The sequence below is a fragment of the Melanerpes formicivorus genome, unplaced genomic scaffold (assembly GCF_026170545.1).
Source record: "Melanerpes formicivorus ecotype bairdi unplaced genomic scaffold, bMelFor1.0.p_v2 SCAF_105, whole genome shotgun sequence".
Lineage (NCBI taxonomy): Eukaryota > Metazoa > Chordata > Aves > Piciformes > Picidae > Melanerpes > Melanerpes formicivorus.
The window spans coordinates 995260-1014359 of record NW_027142457.1 but is presented as its reverse complement, the minus strand read 5'-3'; the positions used below and the strand labels follow the sequence as shown (position 1 = coordinate 1014359).

At 51.1% G+C, this 19100-nt stretch overlaps 2 protein-coding genes across 2 annotated transcripts; both read right to left on the bottom strand.

Annotated features, from left to right (window-relative positions):
* Positions 1–4127: 4127 nt before the first annotated feature.
* Positions 4128–6003, bottom strand: LOC137455680 (transcription factor SOX-17-like). The gene is made up of 2 exons (XM_068166697.1): positions 5642–6003; positions 4128–5391 (listed from the first exon to the last, which is right to left on the bottom strand). The coding sequence occupies exons 1-2, from the start codon at positions 5937–5939 to the stop codon at positions 4475–4477; spliced, it is 1215 nt and encodes a 404-aa protein (XP_068022798.1). The 5' UTR covers positions 5940–6003; the 3' UTR covers positions 4128–4474.
* Positions 6004–11156: 5153 nt separating this feature from the next.
* LOC137455692 (transcription factor SOX-17-like) lies at positions 11157–13277 on the bottom strand. Its single transcript, XM_068166722.1, has 2 exons — positions 12927–13277; positions 11157–12676 (listed from the first exon to the last, which is right to left on the bottom strand). The coding sequence occupies exons 1-2, from the start codon at positions 13222–13224 to the stop codon at positions 11760–11762; spliced, it is 1215 nt and encodes a 404-aa protein (XP_068022823.1). The 5' UTR covers positions 13225–13277; the 3' UTR covers positions 11157–11759.
* Positions 13278–19100: the final 5823 nt, after the last annotated feature.

The window sequence follows — 19100 nt, the reverse complement described above, 5'->3', positions numbered from 1 at the left end:
GGTAGGGGGGTTGGAACTAGATGATCCTTGTGGTCCCTTCCAACCCTGACTGATTGATTCTGTGATAAAAAGACCAAATCAAGACTGCACCTGACTACACTTCAGCTGTGCTCCACTAAGTCTTTGTATTTGAAACCAGAATTTGCTTTTATCAATCAACCCGAATCCGTGAGTTCACAAATATTGGTTCACCTTCCCAGTCAAGCTGAGCACAACCTTTAGCCACTAAAGCATATTCCAAGATGCTTTATCTTTGTTCAACAGGGGACAAATTTTTGTTTCAAACAGGATGTGTGCAGGATAAATTTTGTTTCTAAAAGGCAATAACAAGAAGCTTTAAAGTAAATCGGACACCATAAAGTAATTCCACAATGCCTTGGAAAGAACCCAAGACTTTCTGGTACCTAAATATATTCTCTATGGGCAAGTGGAGCAGCCACCCTCCATGTGAACAATAGTTATATTCCCCTGATAATGCCACAGAATACTCCATGAAGTGAGTTTTCTCTCTGATAAGGGAAAGGATGGAAATTTATTTTCTCTGAACTGCTGCTTATTAAAAATGCAGAAGGCAGAGTAAAATCTCATTTTCAGCAAGGACTTTGTTTCTAAAACCTTACTTTCATGCCAGATGGCTCTAACAGAGTAGTTTCAGCTAGAACTGGTCAGATATTTCTGAAAAATAAAGCCAGAGAAAAATGTGTTTTTTCAGCCACATTCAATCAGTCCTAGAAGCCTCTTGCAGCACAGTTTTAGTACTTAGCCTGAGGTAAGCATTGACTCACTGCCAGAGATGTGACTATGATTGTCCTCTGTGAAGAGTTCCCAGAGTTCTACAGTTGGAGCTCTAAAACTGAAACTATAAACTCCAACAAGGGTGATGAGGAGCACTGGACCATAAAATGTGATGGAGGAAAGCAGGAGAAAGAGCTCCTAAAGGTGGTGCTAACTCATGGGTGGGCAGCAGGCAGCAGCTGTGGAAGGAGAGAGAAAAGAGGCATTGCATTGAGGGGACGGTTTGGACAGCAGCAAAGTCAGAAGAGGCTGAGGAACATGGGAAAGAATAAAGAGAATGGGGAACTAGGAAAAGGGATTTTAAAAGCCAAGCAATTAAGGGAAAAGGAAACAAAGCTTGATAGTTTAAGAATGGAAGGAAGATATGCAAACAAAAGTATTTAGGCCAATATGAAAAAATGCAAGTGTGAGCAAAAGAAAGAAGGGCATGCACTAGGCAAAGATTAAGAGTAGAAGGAGCCTATAGCAAAAGGAAGGGTACAGAAAAGACAGAGCCAAAGTAACAGTCATCATTCCAGAACTGGGAATCAAACCAATTACTCCACAGCATCATTTTTTCTGTCCTGCACTATTATCTCAAAAATAATATTCACTCCTTGGTTTTCACCTTGCAGCAAGCCAAAAATACAGGCTCATATAGCAGGAAAGGATAAATGCTGCCATCTGATGAGGCATTCCTCAGGTTCTGCTTCATTTTATGCAGATGATGGACAAAGTTCTAGGAGGAAATCAGCATTAGAAGGCAGAGTGCAAATGAAGAAGGGAAGAGCAAGAGGACAGATCAAATGAGGCAGGAAAATGGCTGCCTCAAGGTTAAGGCAATTTAACAATACTTTGGAGAGCTGCATCCTGTAAACACTACAAAGTTCTATGCAATAACATTTCCTTTGGGATCGATTGCATTGCACCAGTCTCACACCAAGCAAAAAGCCTGGGATGATGTGCAGAAGCGATGAGGTCTCATAGCTGCAGCTGAAAGCAAGGGGAATTCAACTTGGGAAGGAAAAAAGTGCTGGAAGTGTTGCAATCAAGGAGCAGTTTCACTCTTCATGTACCATGGGGTGGAGATGCATAGAAGGTGTGTCTGTTATTTACAGTGAATGCTTGTATCATAACATTCCTCACTAAATGTTAATTGGAGCTGATAAACTTCATCCTGGAAGTTTTGTTTAACCTTACTTTGGTATTTCCTACATTTTTACTTCCTTTCCCTACTTCTCTTTTAGTGGAGGATTTATTATTGTGTCCTAATTCAGATGGGCACTGACTAACTACTGTGCTACAGGAAAACTTAGCCTTAGGACATCTGTGATGAATTTAATACAAGGGGAAAAAGGCAATACAAGCAAGCCTCCTATTCTGTCAATATACCTAAAGATGTTGAGAGTCTGTCTCATGTTTGCCTTTGCCTCTTTGGGGTTCTTTAAATGATAATGTGTGTAATGGCATGAGCACCTCCTTAGGAGGAGCATCTCTTCTGGTTTTAGCAGCTGGTAACCAAAGGAGATAACCGAAGATTACAACTACCACAATGGTCAGCACTAGGGCTGGTCAGCTATAGGATCAAGAGCTGGAGTAAACCAACCTCTTCAACTGCACAGCTTTCACTGGTAACCTTTCACCAGCCTGTAATTGTAACATGTTCAATGTCTCTTCCCAAATATATCACTTCACAGTAAGAATGTCTATGATGTTCTTAAAACACTGGCATAGATGCTACAGTGTTATTGCCCACCTTGCACCCAACTCCCTGTTAGAAACTGGCCTTCACACTTTCCTCATTGCAAAGTAGAGGGAGAAAAAAGTTACAGTAGGAAGCACCCATGACTTCAAGAGGTCTTTTTCAGTATTACCTTTTGGTGCAGTTCAATTGTCACTGAAATGAGTGGACAGAATCAGTTTCTGACTTCAGTAAAATTACACTTCCTGAATTAGTAACCAAAATACTCTTTTCCAGCTGTGCTTGAACTAGATCAGCTGTTTGAAAACAATGAAGCTGGCTCTGTGCACATCACAGAGGTTGATAAAATGGTTACTATGGATTATATAGAATCATTAAGGTTGGAAAAGACCTCAGAGATCATCAAGTCCAACACCAAACACCTTATGACTACTAAACCATGGCAGCAAGTGCCACATCCAGTCGCCTCTTGAACACCTCCAGGGATGGTGACTCCACCTCCCTGGGCAGCCCATTCCAACAGTTAACAACTCTCTCTGTGAAGAACTTACTCCTCACCTCGAGCCCAAACTCCCCCAGGTGAAGATTGAAACTGTGTCCTCTTGTTCTGGTGCTGGTTGCCTGGAAGAAGAGACCAACCCCCTCCTGGGTACAACCACCCCTCAGGTAGTTGTGGACAGCAATAAATGGAACTTCTGTGGTATCTCCTCATCCACAACTCAGACTGAGAATCTAGTGTAAGATAAGCTACATGTATTAATAAATACCTCTGTTATTGGTAACACTTTTGAACTATCATTTGGAAATTAAAATATTTGAGGTTTTTTTAACTGGAGTTATTGTAGGTTGACCTTATCCAGTGTCTTAAGCAGAAGAAGCAGCAGGAGTGTTGTTAGCTTTATGCTTACCTGTCAGTGTTATGAAGGGGATGAGATGCAGCTGCACTCTTGCACTGGTAGAATGTCACAGAGCAGTACAGCTAAACATGACTTTCAAAAAATAATCTTATTTTAATAGCTGATACTGGCAGTTGATGGAAGGCAATCAAGATGAGCATTTGGGCTGTGTTGGGGTTTTTTTGCTGCTTGCTAACACAAGCTTGAAATCCATAACAGAATGGTGTAAACCTACTGGAAGGCAAGTAGCAGAAAGGAAAGATAAAGTCGAAACTAAGCACTAACAAAGCTACTTGGGAATGAATTGGTTCAAACAAACCTCTATGTAAAGCAAAACCATCTTCACTTCTACAGGTATCCAAATCCAGTGGACTTTCAGGCACACTTTAAAAGTAGTATCTGGAACTTACCTGGTGTTTTCTATAGGTTCAGGGAGGAAGATTTTGTCACTGCATTAATGACTACTGAAAACCCCATTTGGCACATACAAACCAGAAAAAAACCCAACCCTGCAAAACCCAGAGCTGAGTGCAGTCACACATTCTGTGCTCAAGGAGAGACCACCACAGGCCCAGACATTCACCTCTGTAACAGGAAGACAGCCACGCCTGGGAACAAAACTGCTTTGGTCCTGGAGAGCATTTTAGAGCCATTGTCATAGTGAAAGTGTCACACAGCCATCTGCACTCATTTCACTCCACCTTAGGGCATGACGGGTTTAACCATAGATTTCCCTCCCTGAAAGGACAATTGGCCGAGAAGAATTCACAGAAACAACTGTACATGAATTTATTTCCTGGTAGTACAAAAAAAGGGTAATTACTGTTAAAAATAGTTATTTAAAATGTGTTCTGGGCAAAAAAATAACAGTGCTGATGTTGCATAAATAACGATTTTCGGCATGGACAAAGAAGATGTAACAATTCTGGCACAGCAGTCCAAACCCAGTTTGAACCATGCTTTTAATCGGCTCGACAGTGTTGCATCTAAGGCCCAGCCGGGGTCTGCAAAACTCTCCCGAGAGAATTCCAATAAATTACATAAATAGGAGCGGAGCCGGGCAGCTCCCCGCATGTCCACGGCAGGCTCCCGAACCAGTCCCTCACACGTCGGGGTAGCCGCAGTAGTAGACGGCGCTGCTGGCGTCCGACACGGCCGAAGAGATGGGGCCCGCGCCCTCGGGATTCGCCAGCCCCGCGCCGTCGTGACCCGCATAGGGCAGCCCCAGTTCGGGCTTGCAGGCGAAGCGCAAGTACTGCTCGAACTCTGTGCGGTCCACCTCGCCTAGAAGCTCCTCCTGGGGCAAGTGCTCCAGCTGCTCCCGGCACGACCCCGGCTCCGGCGGCGGCGACGGCTGACCCACCGGCTGCGGCGGGCCGCGCCCCGGACCAGGCGGCTGGTAGGCCTGCCCGTAGTAGGCGTGCAGCGGCGTCGGGCAGCCCAGCAGCCCCTGCAGTGAGCCGGGCCCTGGCCCCAGCGCCTCTCCCGGGGGCAGGTGCCGGCGCAGCGAGGCTCCCGCCGAGCTTTCGGCCGCGCCCGCCGCCGCCGGGTACTCGCTCGCCGGATGCGAGGCGTAGCCGTAGGGCCCGAGCGCGTACTCCTCCTGCAGCCCCGCCGCGAAGAACGGCGCCTCGCTCTCCGCCGCGTCCAGCGGCGACGGATCCGGGGTCGGCAGCCCGTAGCCGTCGAAGCCGGCGCCCGGTGGCGGACAGTCCCGGTAGTGCCCCGACGCCGCCGCAGCCGCCGCGTAGCTCTGCTCGCCGTAAGGCAGACCCAGGCTCTCCACGCACATCCTGCCGCCACCGCTGCCGGGCTCGCTGGCCAGCCCGGGGCCCGCCGGCTCCGCCAGACCGTGCTGCAGGAAGCCGCTCTCCACACGCTTCAGGCGCTTCACCTGCTTCCGCCGCCGCGGCCGGTACTTGTAGTTGGGGTGGTCCTGCATGTGCTGCACCCGCAGCCGCTCCGCCTCCTCCACGAACGGACGCTTCTCCGACAGCGACAGCGCCTTCCACGATTTACCTGCGCCCACAACACCGTCAGACCGGCCGCACACCCACGCCCGGCCACGACCGCGCTGCCGCCGCCCCAGCCTACAGACCGACCCCCGATTCTCACCCGCCCTCAGGGACCACCGGCACATCGGGACCCTGGCCCCCGCCCGCAGCCCAGACCTGAACACCCCCATCCCCACCCCAGATTCCTTGCACTCCCGCAGCTGCCGGCCGGCGCCGTCGGGACCCCGGCACCCGCCGCCAGCCTTCGCCCTCACCTAGCATCTTGCTGAGCTCGGCGTTGTGCAGGTCCGGATTCTGCTGCGCCAGCCGCTTGCGCTCGTCCTTCGCCCACACCATGAAGGCGTTCATGGGCCGCCGGATTCGCGCTTCGCTCTTGCTCCTGCCACCCGACGGCCCCGACGGATCCGTCTCGCCCTTGCCCTTCGTCTCGCCCAGCGGGCTCAGCGCCTCTGCCCACGAGCAGGGGCCCATGGCCGGCATCATGATGGGCAGCGAGCACCGCCCCTGAGCCTGGTCGTCGCTGCTGGCGTAGCCCGCATCGGGGCTGCTCATGTCGGGACGGGACGCACCGCGCCGCTGCTGCCCAGGCCGAGAGCTACAGCGCTATGACCTCAATAACAAGATCCTGCCGGTGGCTCCTGGCGCCCGACCGTATTTGAGCTGGGGCTTGGCCAATGGGGCCTCGGGGGCGGGCGCGGTGCCGGACGGCGGTGGCTCCCGCTGGGGCGTGGGGCGGGCTCCGGGACTCCTCCTGGCGCGGCCCAGCCCGGCCCAGCACCTGAGCATGTCGTGACAGACCTCGCCGAGGCTCCTCGGGGAGCGAGGCCGGGAGCGCCCCGACATCTCGTTGCCCTGGGGATTTCCCATTGCCCCTCACAGTCACTGCCCCGCGGCGACGGCGCGGAGATGCTCCGGTGCATCCGTGCTACCTGTCGTGGCGGCTTCGCTTCGGGCCCAGGGACAAATTTGTTCCTGTCTGGCTGTCGCTGCTCGGTGGGAGCTTCTCCTGCCTTTCCCCTCCGTGAGCTGCCTTTTTAGCAAGTTGATTTCATGAAATCACGGTGTGTTCAACACCGAGCCGACCCTCCGCTCATCGAAATATGTAGAAGGACTGTGAAGACAACGCTGTTACTAATTTTAAAAGGCCTTTTTGAGCTGTTTCTGCGAATTATTTTCATTACTGTTCGAGTGCGGTCATTGTGAGTGTGCTCCTGACAAATGCGGCATTCTCGGTTTCTTAAAGAAAAGCGATGTGCAGTTACTGGCGGAAGGGGAGAATACTGGTTAAATCGCGCCGTCATTAGTTAATCTCCCTGGCCGTTACCGATAAAGCCTTTTTTTCCCTCCAAGGAACCACAATTTCCGTGCGGGGGCTAAGCGGGGTTGGGCGGTGGGTGATTCCCCGGCAGGCGGGAAGCAGGACCAGGAGCACCCCAACATTTCACTGCCCTGGGGATCTCCCTGTTTTCACTCCAGAGACCGAGCAGGAGTTGCCTAAGGGACGGCACAGCCTCGCCCCCAGTGCTCCTTGCTCCAGTGCAGTCAGGACCGCTGCTTCACTCTCTGTACGTGCTGTTTAGCCGAGGAACCGAGGGGCCACCGCGGGTCTTGGCACCAGCAGGCTGCCAGGAGAGGGCGAGTAGCGGTGAATGGCCCCAGGGATTCCCCCCTGCCGGAGGCTGCTCCCGCCGTACCGGCCCCGGTTAATCCGGGAACGGGAACCCGCCGTAACTGCCTGAGGGGGGCTGGGGAGACAGATGGCATCACGCAGCGGTGTAATTGCGTCACATAGTTCACCCACAGCACGACAAAACGCGACAGCGAGAGTTTACAGGGCTTGTCCCATAAGGCAGCAGCAGCAGCAACCCTGAGCACCAGTGACTCCCGAGACCCCCAAACTAGAAACTCGATAGGGCAAAGAAAGGGCATTAAGGGAGGGAGGGGAGGGAGGGAATCACATATTGCTCCCAATAAGGTGGCTTTGGAGGAGTTTCAGAAGTAATCTAAGTGTCATTCCGCGCAGTCTTCAGCCGTGGGACGCTGGAATCCAGAGTGAGACCAGATTATCAGTGTAGGCAGCAGTGGGTCTGCATCCCCCACCTCCCCAAAGCAAGGAGAGAACACAAATAACTTACCCCTCTCCAGCGCAAGTCCCAACGTGTTCATAAAGTACTTCTGACACTGTAGAAACTCCTTAGTCCCCATGACAATCATTCTATTATTTTATATTTTTTGGTAGACTTTGAGGGATTTTTTCCCCAGCCCAATAAATAAAACCGAGGATAAAGTCAGCAGTATCCCAGATAGGGAGAAACCATTCAACTGTCGAGGGAACAAAAAATACAGAGCATTTGCACCAGGACAGGATTCACATCTTGGCTAAAATCGTTTTGTGCCGTGGACCTCCTGTGAGCTCCTGAGTAAATCATTCAGGGTAAAATACATACACTTAAGAGTATCAAAGAGCCGGGATCTGCCAGAAGCCCTGACTGAGCAACACACTCTGATAGATGCGGGGACAGTTGCAGGGTTTAAAGAGCCTCCATTCTGACACACAGAAGGTGAAATAAAATGTCCTCGTTTAAACAAAACCAAAACCCAAAACCACAAAAACTCTACTCTTGCAGACATTTAGTTAGTTGGAGGTTAAGCAGAAAGAATAGGATGGTTTCATAGAATCGTTTCGGTTGAAACAGACCGTCGAGGTCAAGTCCAACCATTAACCCAGCCCCGCCAATTCCACCCGTGAAACATGTCCCTCGACGCCACATCTATATGTTTTTCAAACCCATCCAGGGATGGTGACTCCACCACTGCCCTCGACAGCCAGTTTCAGGGCTTGACAGACTTTTGGGGAACAAATTTTTCCTATTAGCCAACCTAAACCTCCTCTGGCGCTGCTTGAAGCTGTTTTCTCTTGTCTTATCATTTGCTCCTTGGGAGACCAACCTCCGCCTCGCTCCAACCACCCTTCAGTGAGTTGTAGAGAGCCAGAAGGTCTCCCCTGAACCTCCTTTTCTCTGTGTCAAGTTACCCCAGTTCCTTCAACCACTCCTCATAGGATTTGTGCTCTAGACCCTTCACCAGCTCTGTTGCCTTTCTTCGGACATGCTCCAGAACCTCGAGGAGTATTGCTGCTTTTTTAACGTCTTCTACACTTCTAGTTTGGAAAGCAGACAACCACCGGAACGGGACAGAAATCCACACAGTTAAAGTTTTCAGAGCATGAGACTGCTTCCTGACATTCCCAGTCCCAGCTACTCTCCATTACCGAGTTTGGTTTTATTTTCCCCTCCTGCCTTTTCCCTCTCACCTGGCATGTACAGACGCAGGTTGTAACTGGTTTTAAACCAGCACCTTTGTCTGAAATCTCTTTTGCTCAAACCAAGCCTACTTACCTTCTACTGATATACCTAAGGGATAGAGAGCATACACACAAAACTCAAAGCGGAGGGGGGAAGGAAAAACCTTTTCTGGTGGCAGCGTGAAACCCCCTCAAGGATCTAGTCTGTGTTAGGAAAAACCACATCTGACTACAGACCTGTTGAAACACAATGAGTTGGTGAGGGGTGGGGGGAAGAGAAGAGCTGAATACCTCTAGGGCACCAGAAGCCTGTGAGAGATGCAGAGAGCACCCACTGTCCTGTGGGAAGGGGCCTGAAGGTGCTGCCCTACTAATGCTGTTGTTTAACTAGGGAGTTCTGGCGAGGATAGGGAGGTTTGAAGACGTGTCACCTGAACTTTTGGAGTTACTTTTTGGAGTGTACCAGACCCGCAAAGAGAAGCACAGATGCTGTTCCCAGGGAGTGAATTGCCCTGGGTGCAGTGTGGGAAAGGGTGTGGCAATGGCAGTGTGAAGAGGCTACAGGACACTTCGGTTTGCAGCACATCCTTGCAGCCTGCTTCAGAGCCTCCCGGGAAGGGCAACACCTTCTCCGCCACCTGATCGCCAGAATTGTGCAGTGGAAAATACCCGAAAAAGATAACCAGTCCGGGGGGCTTCTTTTAATTCCTGATTGTCACCGGCGCCCGTGGGCCGTGAGGAAGGTTTGATGTTTTCAACTGGGTGTATATTACTTTTGGGGGTCCATGACTTAGAGTTGGAGGTTCAAGATGGAAAGTAGAGTTTGGACTGAGCTGAACTGAGAATTAAAAAAGAAAGGGAAAAAGCTACATGCCTGGCTGTATTCAGGAAAACAATGCTCCCTGGATCTTAGTCTTCAGGAGCTCTGTGCAAAGGGGCTCTGCCTGTACGTACATCATCATCACCACACACTGCTCGACACCCAGGACTGTGAATGTTGTCCAATTATTTCCCCCAAACCTATATATTAACTTAACACAATTTATTATCAATCACTTCCAGTATTATTATAAAACTAAGTAGAAAGGTTTCGACCCTCCCTTTGAACCCTCTTACAGTTTCAAATTCACTTCAGCTTTCACCTCTCTGACAAGTTGTAGTAGAGAGCAGGGAGTAAAACCTGCCCCTAAATAACAAAAAAAGAAAAGAAAAAGACGACAAACGAGGGCCCAACTTATCAAAAACCTAATAATGATTTATTTCCAAAACCAAACAAAGCCATTTCCCCCCAGAAAGCTACAAACGTGCGTGGAAAGGGCAAAAAGAGTTCACTTTAATCCTGTAGGTTAAAACTGTGTAGTAAAAGGAAAACTCAACCAATACAAACCCGTAATTCCTCGGTGGTGTTTCTTTACCAGGTTTTTGTGTCTGTGCTTAGGAACACGTAATAAATATATTCAAGTTTAAAAAGTCAGGAAGTTAGCTAACGTCCTTGTCCTGGGGTCATTCCTCCTTCGGCAATGCCTCATTTTCCTCGTGTAAACGTGGAAAAGGTGTGAAGAGACTGGTGGGGTGGGTATTTTAGGCATACTTCTGAGAACTGAAGACTGTGAAAAGTAAAACGGGAAGATCAAGAAAGAGAGGGCATTCTAAAGAGATGCATTTTCGTTAAAGACTTACTAATAACATGCAATTAGCTCGTCAGTTTTCACCAGAGAGGCTGTGCTGGGCACTCACGTGGCAGTTTGCCTCTGGGCCCGTGTGCCTTATTTTATCTTTCAGTGCCTCTTTAAATGTAATTTGGAAAAGCACCCAATTTAATTTCCCGTCCCGCTGGAAGACAAGTTTATCAGTGGCAAGTCTGTCACTTCAGCTCCTCTCCCTCTCCCCTCCTCCCCAGGGCTCCGCTCCACAGCTTTATCTTGGGAAGCAAACGACCCACATGACTGTCCCCTCTCCCCCAATTAGGCAATAAACATAATGAATTTATCAATCAGTTTAACTGCAGGGTGCATGTTTGTCCGTCAAAGATATTTCTATCTCTTGTCGCCATGATGTAGAACACGGAGGGGTTTTTAGGAAGAGAAAGGATCTGTTGCTGGGTGCCCGAGACGCTGCTCCTGGCCGGCCTTCAGAGGCTCGTGTCGGATTTTTTCACCTACTTTGACCCCCGATTTACTGCTCCCGAGCTGCACAGCGGAGGTCTGATAGCCCCGACTGCCGCCCTTCCCCAGCCCAGCGAGGGCACCTACCGGGATACCAAAGCCTCTCTCCGGGAAAGGTGCTTTAACCAGAGCTTACCGGGCCATTCCAGCAAGGCGCAGCTTTTAATGGCATCCAGTGCCTTAATGACTACATTAAAAACAGACAATCCCTTTAACCCGTGTCGGTAAGAGGTTGGATATTGTGTGTTTAGACTCAAACATAAAAGAAGTTAGGTTAAAAGCAAAACAAACCCAACCCGATAAAAAAAATCAGTCATATTTATCAACCATGAAGGTAAAAGAAAAAAATCAGATAGCATGAAGCAGAGAGGGTCTGAACGCGTAAAGATTTGTTTAGAATTTGAGTGAGATGGAAGACAAAATCTACAGAAGGGATGACAGGACCTACTGCTTCTTGCAAGGCTCATGAGGAAAAGGAGTTTCAAAAAAAGAATAATAATTGATGACAAGGGACAATACCAGCTCCTTGAAGAGCTATGAGTGGCCACTTTTATTATTCCCCCTTTATTTGTAAAAGTGCAAAATTATCCTGTACAAACCCAGCATACAAAACCCATCCCTCTGTACATTACAAAAGCACAGGGATCTCTAACAAGACCTCACAAATGGCATTCCACATCTGTCACCAGCATCAGGATTCCACAGCAGGAACAGATTTATGTGTCACTGTCAGACAGCGATGGGAAGACCTGCACCACACGGACAGCGAGATGGCAGGTCCCCTCTTAAACCTCGAGCAGGTGGCAAGCACCCGTCAGTTCTCAAGATTTCAATAAATTACATAAATAGGAGCGGAGCCGGGCAGCTCCCCGCACGTCCGCGGCAGGCCCCCGACACAGTCCCTCACACGTCGGGGTAGCCGCAGTAGTAGACGGCGCTGCTGGCGTCCGACACGGCCGAAGAGATGGGGCCCGCGCCCTCGGGATTCGCCAGCCCCGCGCCGTCGTGACCCGCGTAGGGCAGCCCCAGTTCGGGCTTGCAGGCGAAGCGCAAGTACTGCTCGAACTCGGTGCGGTCCACCTCGCCTAGAAGCTCTTCCTGGGGCAAGTGCTCCAGCTGCTCCCGGCACGACCCCGGCTCCGGCGGCGGCGACGGCTGACCCACCGGCTGCGGCGGGCCGCGCCCCGGACCAGGCGGCTGGTAGGCCTGGCCGTAGTAGGCGTGCAGCGGCGTCGGACAGCCCAGCAGCCCCTGAAGCGAGCCGGGCCCCGGCCCCAGCGCGTCTCCCGGGGGCAGGTGCCGGCGCAGCGAGGCTCCCGCCGAGCTTTCGGCCGCGCCCGCCGCCGCCGGGTACTCGCTCGCCGGATGCGAGGCGTAGCCGTAGGGCCCGAGCGCGTACTCCTCCTGCAGCCCCGCCGCGAAGAACGGCGCCTCGCTCTCCGCCGCGTCCAGCGGCGACGGATCCGGGGTCGGCAGCCCGTAGCCGTCGAAGCCGGCGCCCGGTGGCGGACAGTCCCGGTAGTGCCCCGACGCCGCCGCAGCCGCCGCGTAGCTCTGCTCGCCGTAAGGCAGACCCAGGCTCTCCACGCACATCCTGCCGCCACCGCTGCCGGGCTCGCTGGCCAGCCCGGGGCCCGCCGGCTCCGCCAGACCGTGCTGCAGGAAGCCGCTCTCCACACGCTTCAGGCGCTTCACCTGCTTCCGCCGCCGCGGCCGGTACTTGTAGTTGGGGTGGTCCTGCATGTGCTGCACCCGCAGCCGCTCCGCCTCCTCCACGAACGGACGCTTCTCCGACAGCGACAGCGCCTTCCACGATTTACCTGCGCCCACAACACCGTCAGACCGGCCGCACACCCACGCCCGGCCACGACCGCGCTGCCGCCGCCCCAGCCTACAGACCGACCCCCGATTCTCACCCGCCCTCAGGGACCACCGGCACATCGGGACCCTGGCCCCCGCCTGCAGCCCACACCTGAACACCCCCATCCCCACCCCAGATTCCTTGCACTCCCGCAGCTGCCCGCCGGCGCCGTCGGGACCCCGGCACCCGCCGCCAGCCTTCGCCCTCACCTAGCATCTTGCTGAGCTCGGCGTTGTGCAGGTCCGGATTCTGCTGCGCCAGCCGCTTGCGCTCGTCCTTCGCCCACACCATGAAGGCGTTCATGGGCCGCCGGATTCGCGCTTCGCTCTTGCTCCTGCCACCCGACGGCCCCGACGGCGCCACCTCGCCCTTGGCTTTAGCCTCGCCCAGTGGGCTCAGCGCCTCTGCCCACGGGCAAGAGCCCATGGCCGGCATCATGATGGGCAGCGAGCACCGCCCCTGCGCCTGGTCGTCGCTGCTGGCGTAGCCCGCATCGGGGCTGCTCATGTCGGGACGGGACGCACCGCGCCGCTGCTGCCCAGGCCGAGCGCTGCAGCGGGACGGCCTCGGCGCTTGGATCCCGCTGCCGGCGCCCGACCGTATTTGAGCTGGGGCTTGGCCAATGGGGCCGCGGGGGCGGGCGCGGTGCCGGACGGCGGCGGCGGCGGTCGCGGCGGCGGCGGCAGCTCCCGCTGGGGCGTGGGGCGGTCCCCAGGGCTCCTCCCGGCTCGGCCCGGCCCAGCACCTGGAGCAGTTGCGGGGCCCAGAATGGGCAGTGCTGCCTCCGCCCCCATGAAACCTCGGAGCTTGAGTTCCAGGGAGAACCGACGGCGTATTCGTTTGCAACCCTTGTACTGCAGCCTGACTCCCCCAGCGGCAGCAGAGACCAGCCCATCTAGGCCGTGCGCTATCGGGCTGTCATCAGGCAAACACCCGTCCGTCATCTTCCTGGCCAGAAAGCGACAACACTGACCAACAGGGACACGAAAGCGTTGGAAGGGACAGATTTTTCCCACCCGTACCGAGATCGTCCGTAACTCCCATATAGACACGCGGGGTTGCTGCTCTGGGCAGTAACTTAGGACGTTACTCCGACCAACGAGCTGAGACATCACCTGCCCTGCTCCCTCAACCTCTGCTACCCCGCAATCTCAAGAAAGTTGGAAACTAGGCATTAGGATATTGAATCCACACTAAAGCCCATGAAATATGTCCAATCTCACTTCTTCATGCCTCCTAATAAAGTTATTCAGGATTATTTTTTTTGCCGAAGTATTCATTGCATATGGCATAATTTGCCTTAGATATGATTTAAATGGAGCTTTGTGGTACACCTGGCTTGTTGCATGGCCCTGTTCAGGATTTCTCTGATTTGCTCCAACCAAGTGTAAACCCAAAAAGCCTGTCAAAAGCCCGGCACTTCAGCGTAATCAAAAGTTTTTCCTCGCTAACATTTCTATTATTTTTTTGGCATACTAACTCCTGTAAAACATGGAGTTCTCACGGGTGCTTTGCTTAATATTTACCTTGTTGTGCAGTGCTATTAAATGCATCAACGCTTATTTGAGGAGCCACTGAGCTTTAAGCTGAAGATCAAAGCGGTTTATTTGGTTAGCGACACCTTTGTTTGGGCAGCCACTTGTGTCGAATAAACCAATATTGTAAGAATTCTCGCCGAAATTAAATTAATGAAGCTAGCTTCACCATTAACTTACTCTAACACCGAATTTCCTGTGTCGTGCAACGTCAAACCCCTTTCGTGACCTCTGACAGACTGTGGGTATTCCGAAAAGCAGCGAACGGCGGTGGCGAGTGGGAACTGCCCGGGACCACCCCGGGAGGGAAATTCCCTAGGTACTCCTGCACTCATCCGTTCTGCTCCCCTCTGCTCGTTAGAGATCAGAAACAGGCGATATATATCCAGACTAACAGTATTTATCTCTTTTGAGAGGAGGCGAAACCATCGCCAGAGGACAAGTATTTGCCCAAACCCACGCAAAAAGAAGGGATTTGTTTTTTCCCTCCTCTTTTTTCCTCCATTCGAGCCCAGGCACTGGTCCTACACAGAGAGGGGCAGCGATTCGAGCAGCTCTGGCTCTGTTCTTTCTGTCAGATGGCCCCGGAGGTGAAAACAATGTTCCTCTCCATGTGTCTGTCCCAACCGACCTCATATTAGTATAGAAAAACGACAGTCTTGCAAGAATATCATGCGTTTAAGAGGTGTCGATCGGGACACACTCCGCTTGCAAAGCCGTCGTGATACAGACCTGGCGATAACAACCAGCAATGCTCGTTAGGAACTAAAGGATTTTTTTAAATCGTTTTCAGTCCAGCGCCTTTGAGACGACACTTTAGGGCAAACCTTTCTAAGGCTGGTGTGACGGGGACTTCAGTTTCACGGCCGAGGCGGTGACATCCCCTTCACCAGCTCAGCCCTTTCACCCCAGGGCAGCTGCTCGAGGACGGGTCAGGCACCGGAGCACGGCCGGTTCCCGAGGCACGTCCTGAGTCAGGGGAACCGAAGCAAACTCAGGCAGGAGGAAAACGTGTGTTTTCTCCTGCAGAGAGCAGAACGCTCAGCTGAGGGGCAAGATGACTTCCAAGCAAAACGAAACGAAGGCAGCAGCCAGGCGCTGCCGAACGAAGCGGGTCCACCTCCGCCCACTCTCGGGCCCGTTCCCAGCTCAACCCGAACTACCGTCTCGAATAAAACTGGCTGCCCAAGGGTTAATGCGTAGGATGGAGCATTACCCTTTTTTAAAACTCCAAACTGTCCCTTTTACCATGTTTTGCAGAAACATTTCCCTGACCCAAAGGAACAAACCTTTCAAGAGCTTGTACTGAGAAGTAGAAGGACTGCTGACAAATACACTTTACAGCGATTTTTGGGGCTGTCACTTCCAGCAGAAAAGAAAATGTTTCTCTATAGAATGAACATGAGGTAATAAACTAAGCAAACTGCCGCTGACTTTGTTGGGGAGATTTGTGCAAACTGTTTCTCCAGCTCATTGATCTGGGATCAAAGGAAGAAAGGTGTGTTTTGAATCTAAGCCGAGAAAGTAAAAGCTCCCTGATTTGGACAGAAAATGTTGGCCGTTTGTGACCTTTTCAGTGCCCCTGGCGTCATAAATAGATTATTTCACCCCTTCCCTCGCTGTCTGTTTTGGCTATTTAGGTAATTTTGAGTTGTAAATTTAAAACATCCCCGCACAACCCTGACTGGCTCACGCCGCACTCTCTGCTTGCACCTCACTTTCCTGAAACGTTTTAGGAAGGAGCTTCTCCTGACACTCCCGAAATCTCCGTGGTCGCACGGCTCCTGGGGTCATTCGTTAACTTTCCCAACCTCACAATGCCGCCGAGAGTTCATCCTTGTGATTTATTGACCTTTTAAACCCGGCGGTGCCGAGCGCGGGGGCGCGGAGCGGGGATCCTCCGGCAGCGATGTGTTGCTATTTCAGGTCCATTACAGAACGCGGTGTTGGAAGTGGTGCTCCCAGCGTTATCAGAGCCGACCACAAATGCCACATGAAAAGCAGCAAACATCCGGAGGGTTTCCTGCAGATCGAGCAGTTTCTCAAGACAAGAGCCCTATGTTTTATTTAATTCACCACCACCACCGAATGTGTATTTAAATACAGCACACTTTGCCTCTTCAGATTAGTTCTAAACCACTAAACGCAAAGAACCCAGCCCGATAACTCTGTCGGGTGCAAGAAATCTCCCCAAATGAGGACTTGCAGGGACTTTGAGTTAAGGAAGTATGTGGATCGCAGGAACCCCGCTCAGGAATGACTCTCTATTAAGAGGAAAAAATAATAGTTAAAAAAAAAACTCGAAAAATAACCCTTGCAGAAACTCTACCTAAACAGCCTTAGTGTGTGTGTGTGTATAGGCACAGGAAAATAGTAGTCACCAACACTTAAAACATTACTGCCTAGCCTGTGTCGGTTTTACCCGCAAATTGCTTTCCAGCAAACACGCACAAACCCTACAAAATCTGCTTATCACTGCGGGCGCAGCCAGAGCGGAGCTCTGCCTGCCGCTGCGGGCGACGGCTCTCACGGGGGTTGTTAGGCAACAGTGTCCCGGCACTTCAGGACTGAAGGATGCCTGACATGACTGTCACGCCGAGGTAAGAGTGCTCTCGCTTCCCGGAGAACACGAGTGGGGTTCCCCCACTCCGGGCAGGGTCAGCTCAGCTCCCAGTTCCGTCGCCTCCCTGCACCCTGCTTCTCCCGCAGCCCTGCTCGCTTCTTCTCCCGGTGCTCTCTCTGCCTTCCCTGCTCTGGAGGCCCAGAGGTGCAGGGGGAGCACCTGCCGTGCCCTCTCCTAGGAAGGGGTTAACCCGGACTGCTTGGGCTAGGCTGCCGGGCGGCTGTAATGCCTTCCCTGTCTGAAGGCATAAATCAAATGCATGGGAATCCACGGGAAATGGAATGTTTAACTGAGACAGGTAACAGGTACTTCTGTAACATCTCTTCCAGTGAGATAAAATACAAACCCAAACAAATTCTGATAAAGTCAGTAGGAAATGATCCCGAGTTGAAACGAGATGGAAAGGAAGCCTAGAAATTGCACTGTCCTCAAATTGCTACTGTCCTCTAGATCCAAGGCTCATCACCCTTTATATTCCTATATTTATTTGCTCCTTTAACATAAAGATTGATTTAGAAGGCTAAGATCACAGACCTGTTGCGTTTCCCTCTGTAAAATGAAATCCCAAGTCTGATCAGAGAAGTTCTCAGCTTCATTTCAGTCTTGGTGCCCTTGGGTTTGAGAAGGAGTTGCACAGCACCACAAATCAGGGCAATAGCTGGGGCCAGGCAGAACCCCCCTAAGCTCGAATTTCCAAGAACAGAAATCCTGTTAGTTTTCATACTTCACTACATACAAGGCATTAAAAAAAAAACCAAAAACCAAAAAGGAAGAAAAGAAGCTTTATACAATGCTGGAGCCAGTCCAAAAGATCAGGGATCTGAAGTGAACCAAACCATTTGGCCTAGCCTCCCTGTTTATGCTGGTTGATGTCAGCAGAGCTGCTGCAAACTTGTGCTAATGCAGGATTTATTCTGACAGGCTGGGTGCTGAAGTGATGGCTTTGTGAAGGACAAGAATCATAGAATCATTGTGGTTGGAAAAGACCTTTAAGATCATTGAGTCCAACCATTACAAAGTCATGCAACTGCATGAGTAAAAAGTTGATCCCACTTACACTGGAGTGAAATAAATTACTTGACTCAGCTCCCCAGTTCCACAAGGGCAGAAGAGCAAATGCCATGAGGTAGTCTTCAGAAGGCAGGTTCTGCTACTACATAGAATGCTACTGCAGCCTTGGAGTGTAAACCTCTATATTGCTTTTACAGGCAGCAATACTCACAGGCATTTCAAAGCATGATTTTTTTCCTTTGGTCTTTAGCCAGAATAAAACTGTTACATTATACCAATGAATAGAATAGAATTAACCAGGTTGGGAAAGACCTCTGAGATCATTGAGCCCAACCTATCACCCAACACCATTTAATCAAGTAAACCATGGCACCAAGCACCCCATCCAGTCTCTTCCTAAACACCTCCAGTGATGGTGATCCCACCACGTTCCAATGGCCAATCTCTCTTTCTGTGAAGAACTTCTTCCTAACATCCAGCCTAAATCTCCCCTGGTGCAGCATGAGGCTGTGTCCTCTTGTTCTGGTACTGGCCGCCCAGGAGAAGAGACCAACCCACCTGGCTAAAATGAGACAGTAGCAAGGCCTGGAGCTGGCAGCTTCTGTCCCATTGTGCCAGTAAGAGATGATCTGAGATTTCAGCATGTGGAAATAACCCTGTGTTAGCAGTTTAGCAGAGGGGTCTTAGTGATACCAACAAAAACATGAAGTGTTACTTCATCCAAATATCCACAGCTTGCCATCTGCAGCTCTGATGAATCCCCAGTGATGAACAAGTAAGGTCAGAGAGAAATTAAGAATGAATTTAAACCCCTAACCACACTAAAGCTGAATAAAAACCTCCTTCCAAGAGGGACAATGTGATACACATGTATTTCAAAATAAATTGCCAATCTCTCAAACTAGAAACACAATTTGTTGCTTTGAAACACCTCCTCTGCCCTATGACCGAAAAGGGCATTCTACAGAAGCAAGACAGATGAACACAAAATTGGATGGTTTTGCACATCAAAATATCTAAGTCAGAATGGCAAAATTTGCCCAGTGGAAATGCTTTGGATTTCATTGTACCTTTGCAATTCCATTCAGTGACTGAGGACACCACAGCTTTTGACATCTGACGTTTATCTGGACAAATAAAGTCCAAACAGGAAAATATCAGGCAGTTAGGAGGTTTGGGAAATGGATTTGGTTTCAACTCTGTTCAGTTTTCTG

Coding starts and splice junctions, on each gene's coding strand:
- LOC137455680 (XM_068166697.1), bottom strand. CDS start 5,939: ATGAGCAGCCCCGATGCGGGCTACGCCAGCAGCGACGACCAGGCTCAG. Junction 5,392..5,641: donor CGAGCTCAGCAAGATGCTAG/GTGAGGGCGAAG, acceptor TTGTGGGCGCAG/GTAAATCGTGGAAGGCGCTG.
- LOC137455692 (XM_068166722.1), bottom strand. CDS start 13,224: ATGAGCAGCCCCGATGCGGGCTACGCCAGCAGCGACGACCAGGCGCAG. Junction 12,677..12,926: donor CGAGCTCAGCAAGATGCTAG/GTGAGGGCGAAG, acceptor TTGTGGGCGCAG/GTAAATCGTGGAAGGCGCTG.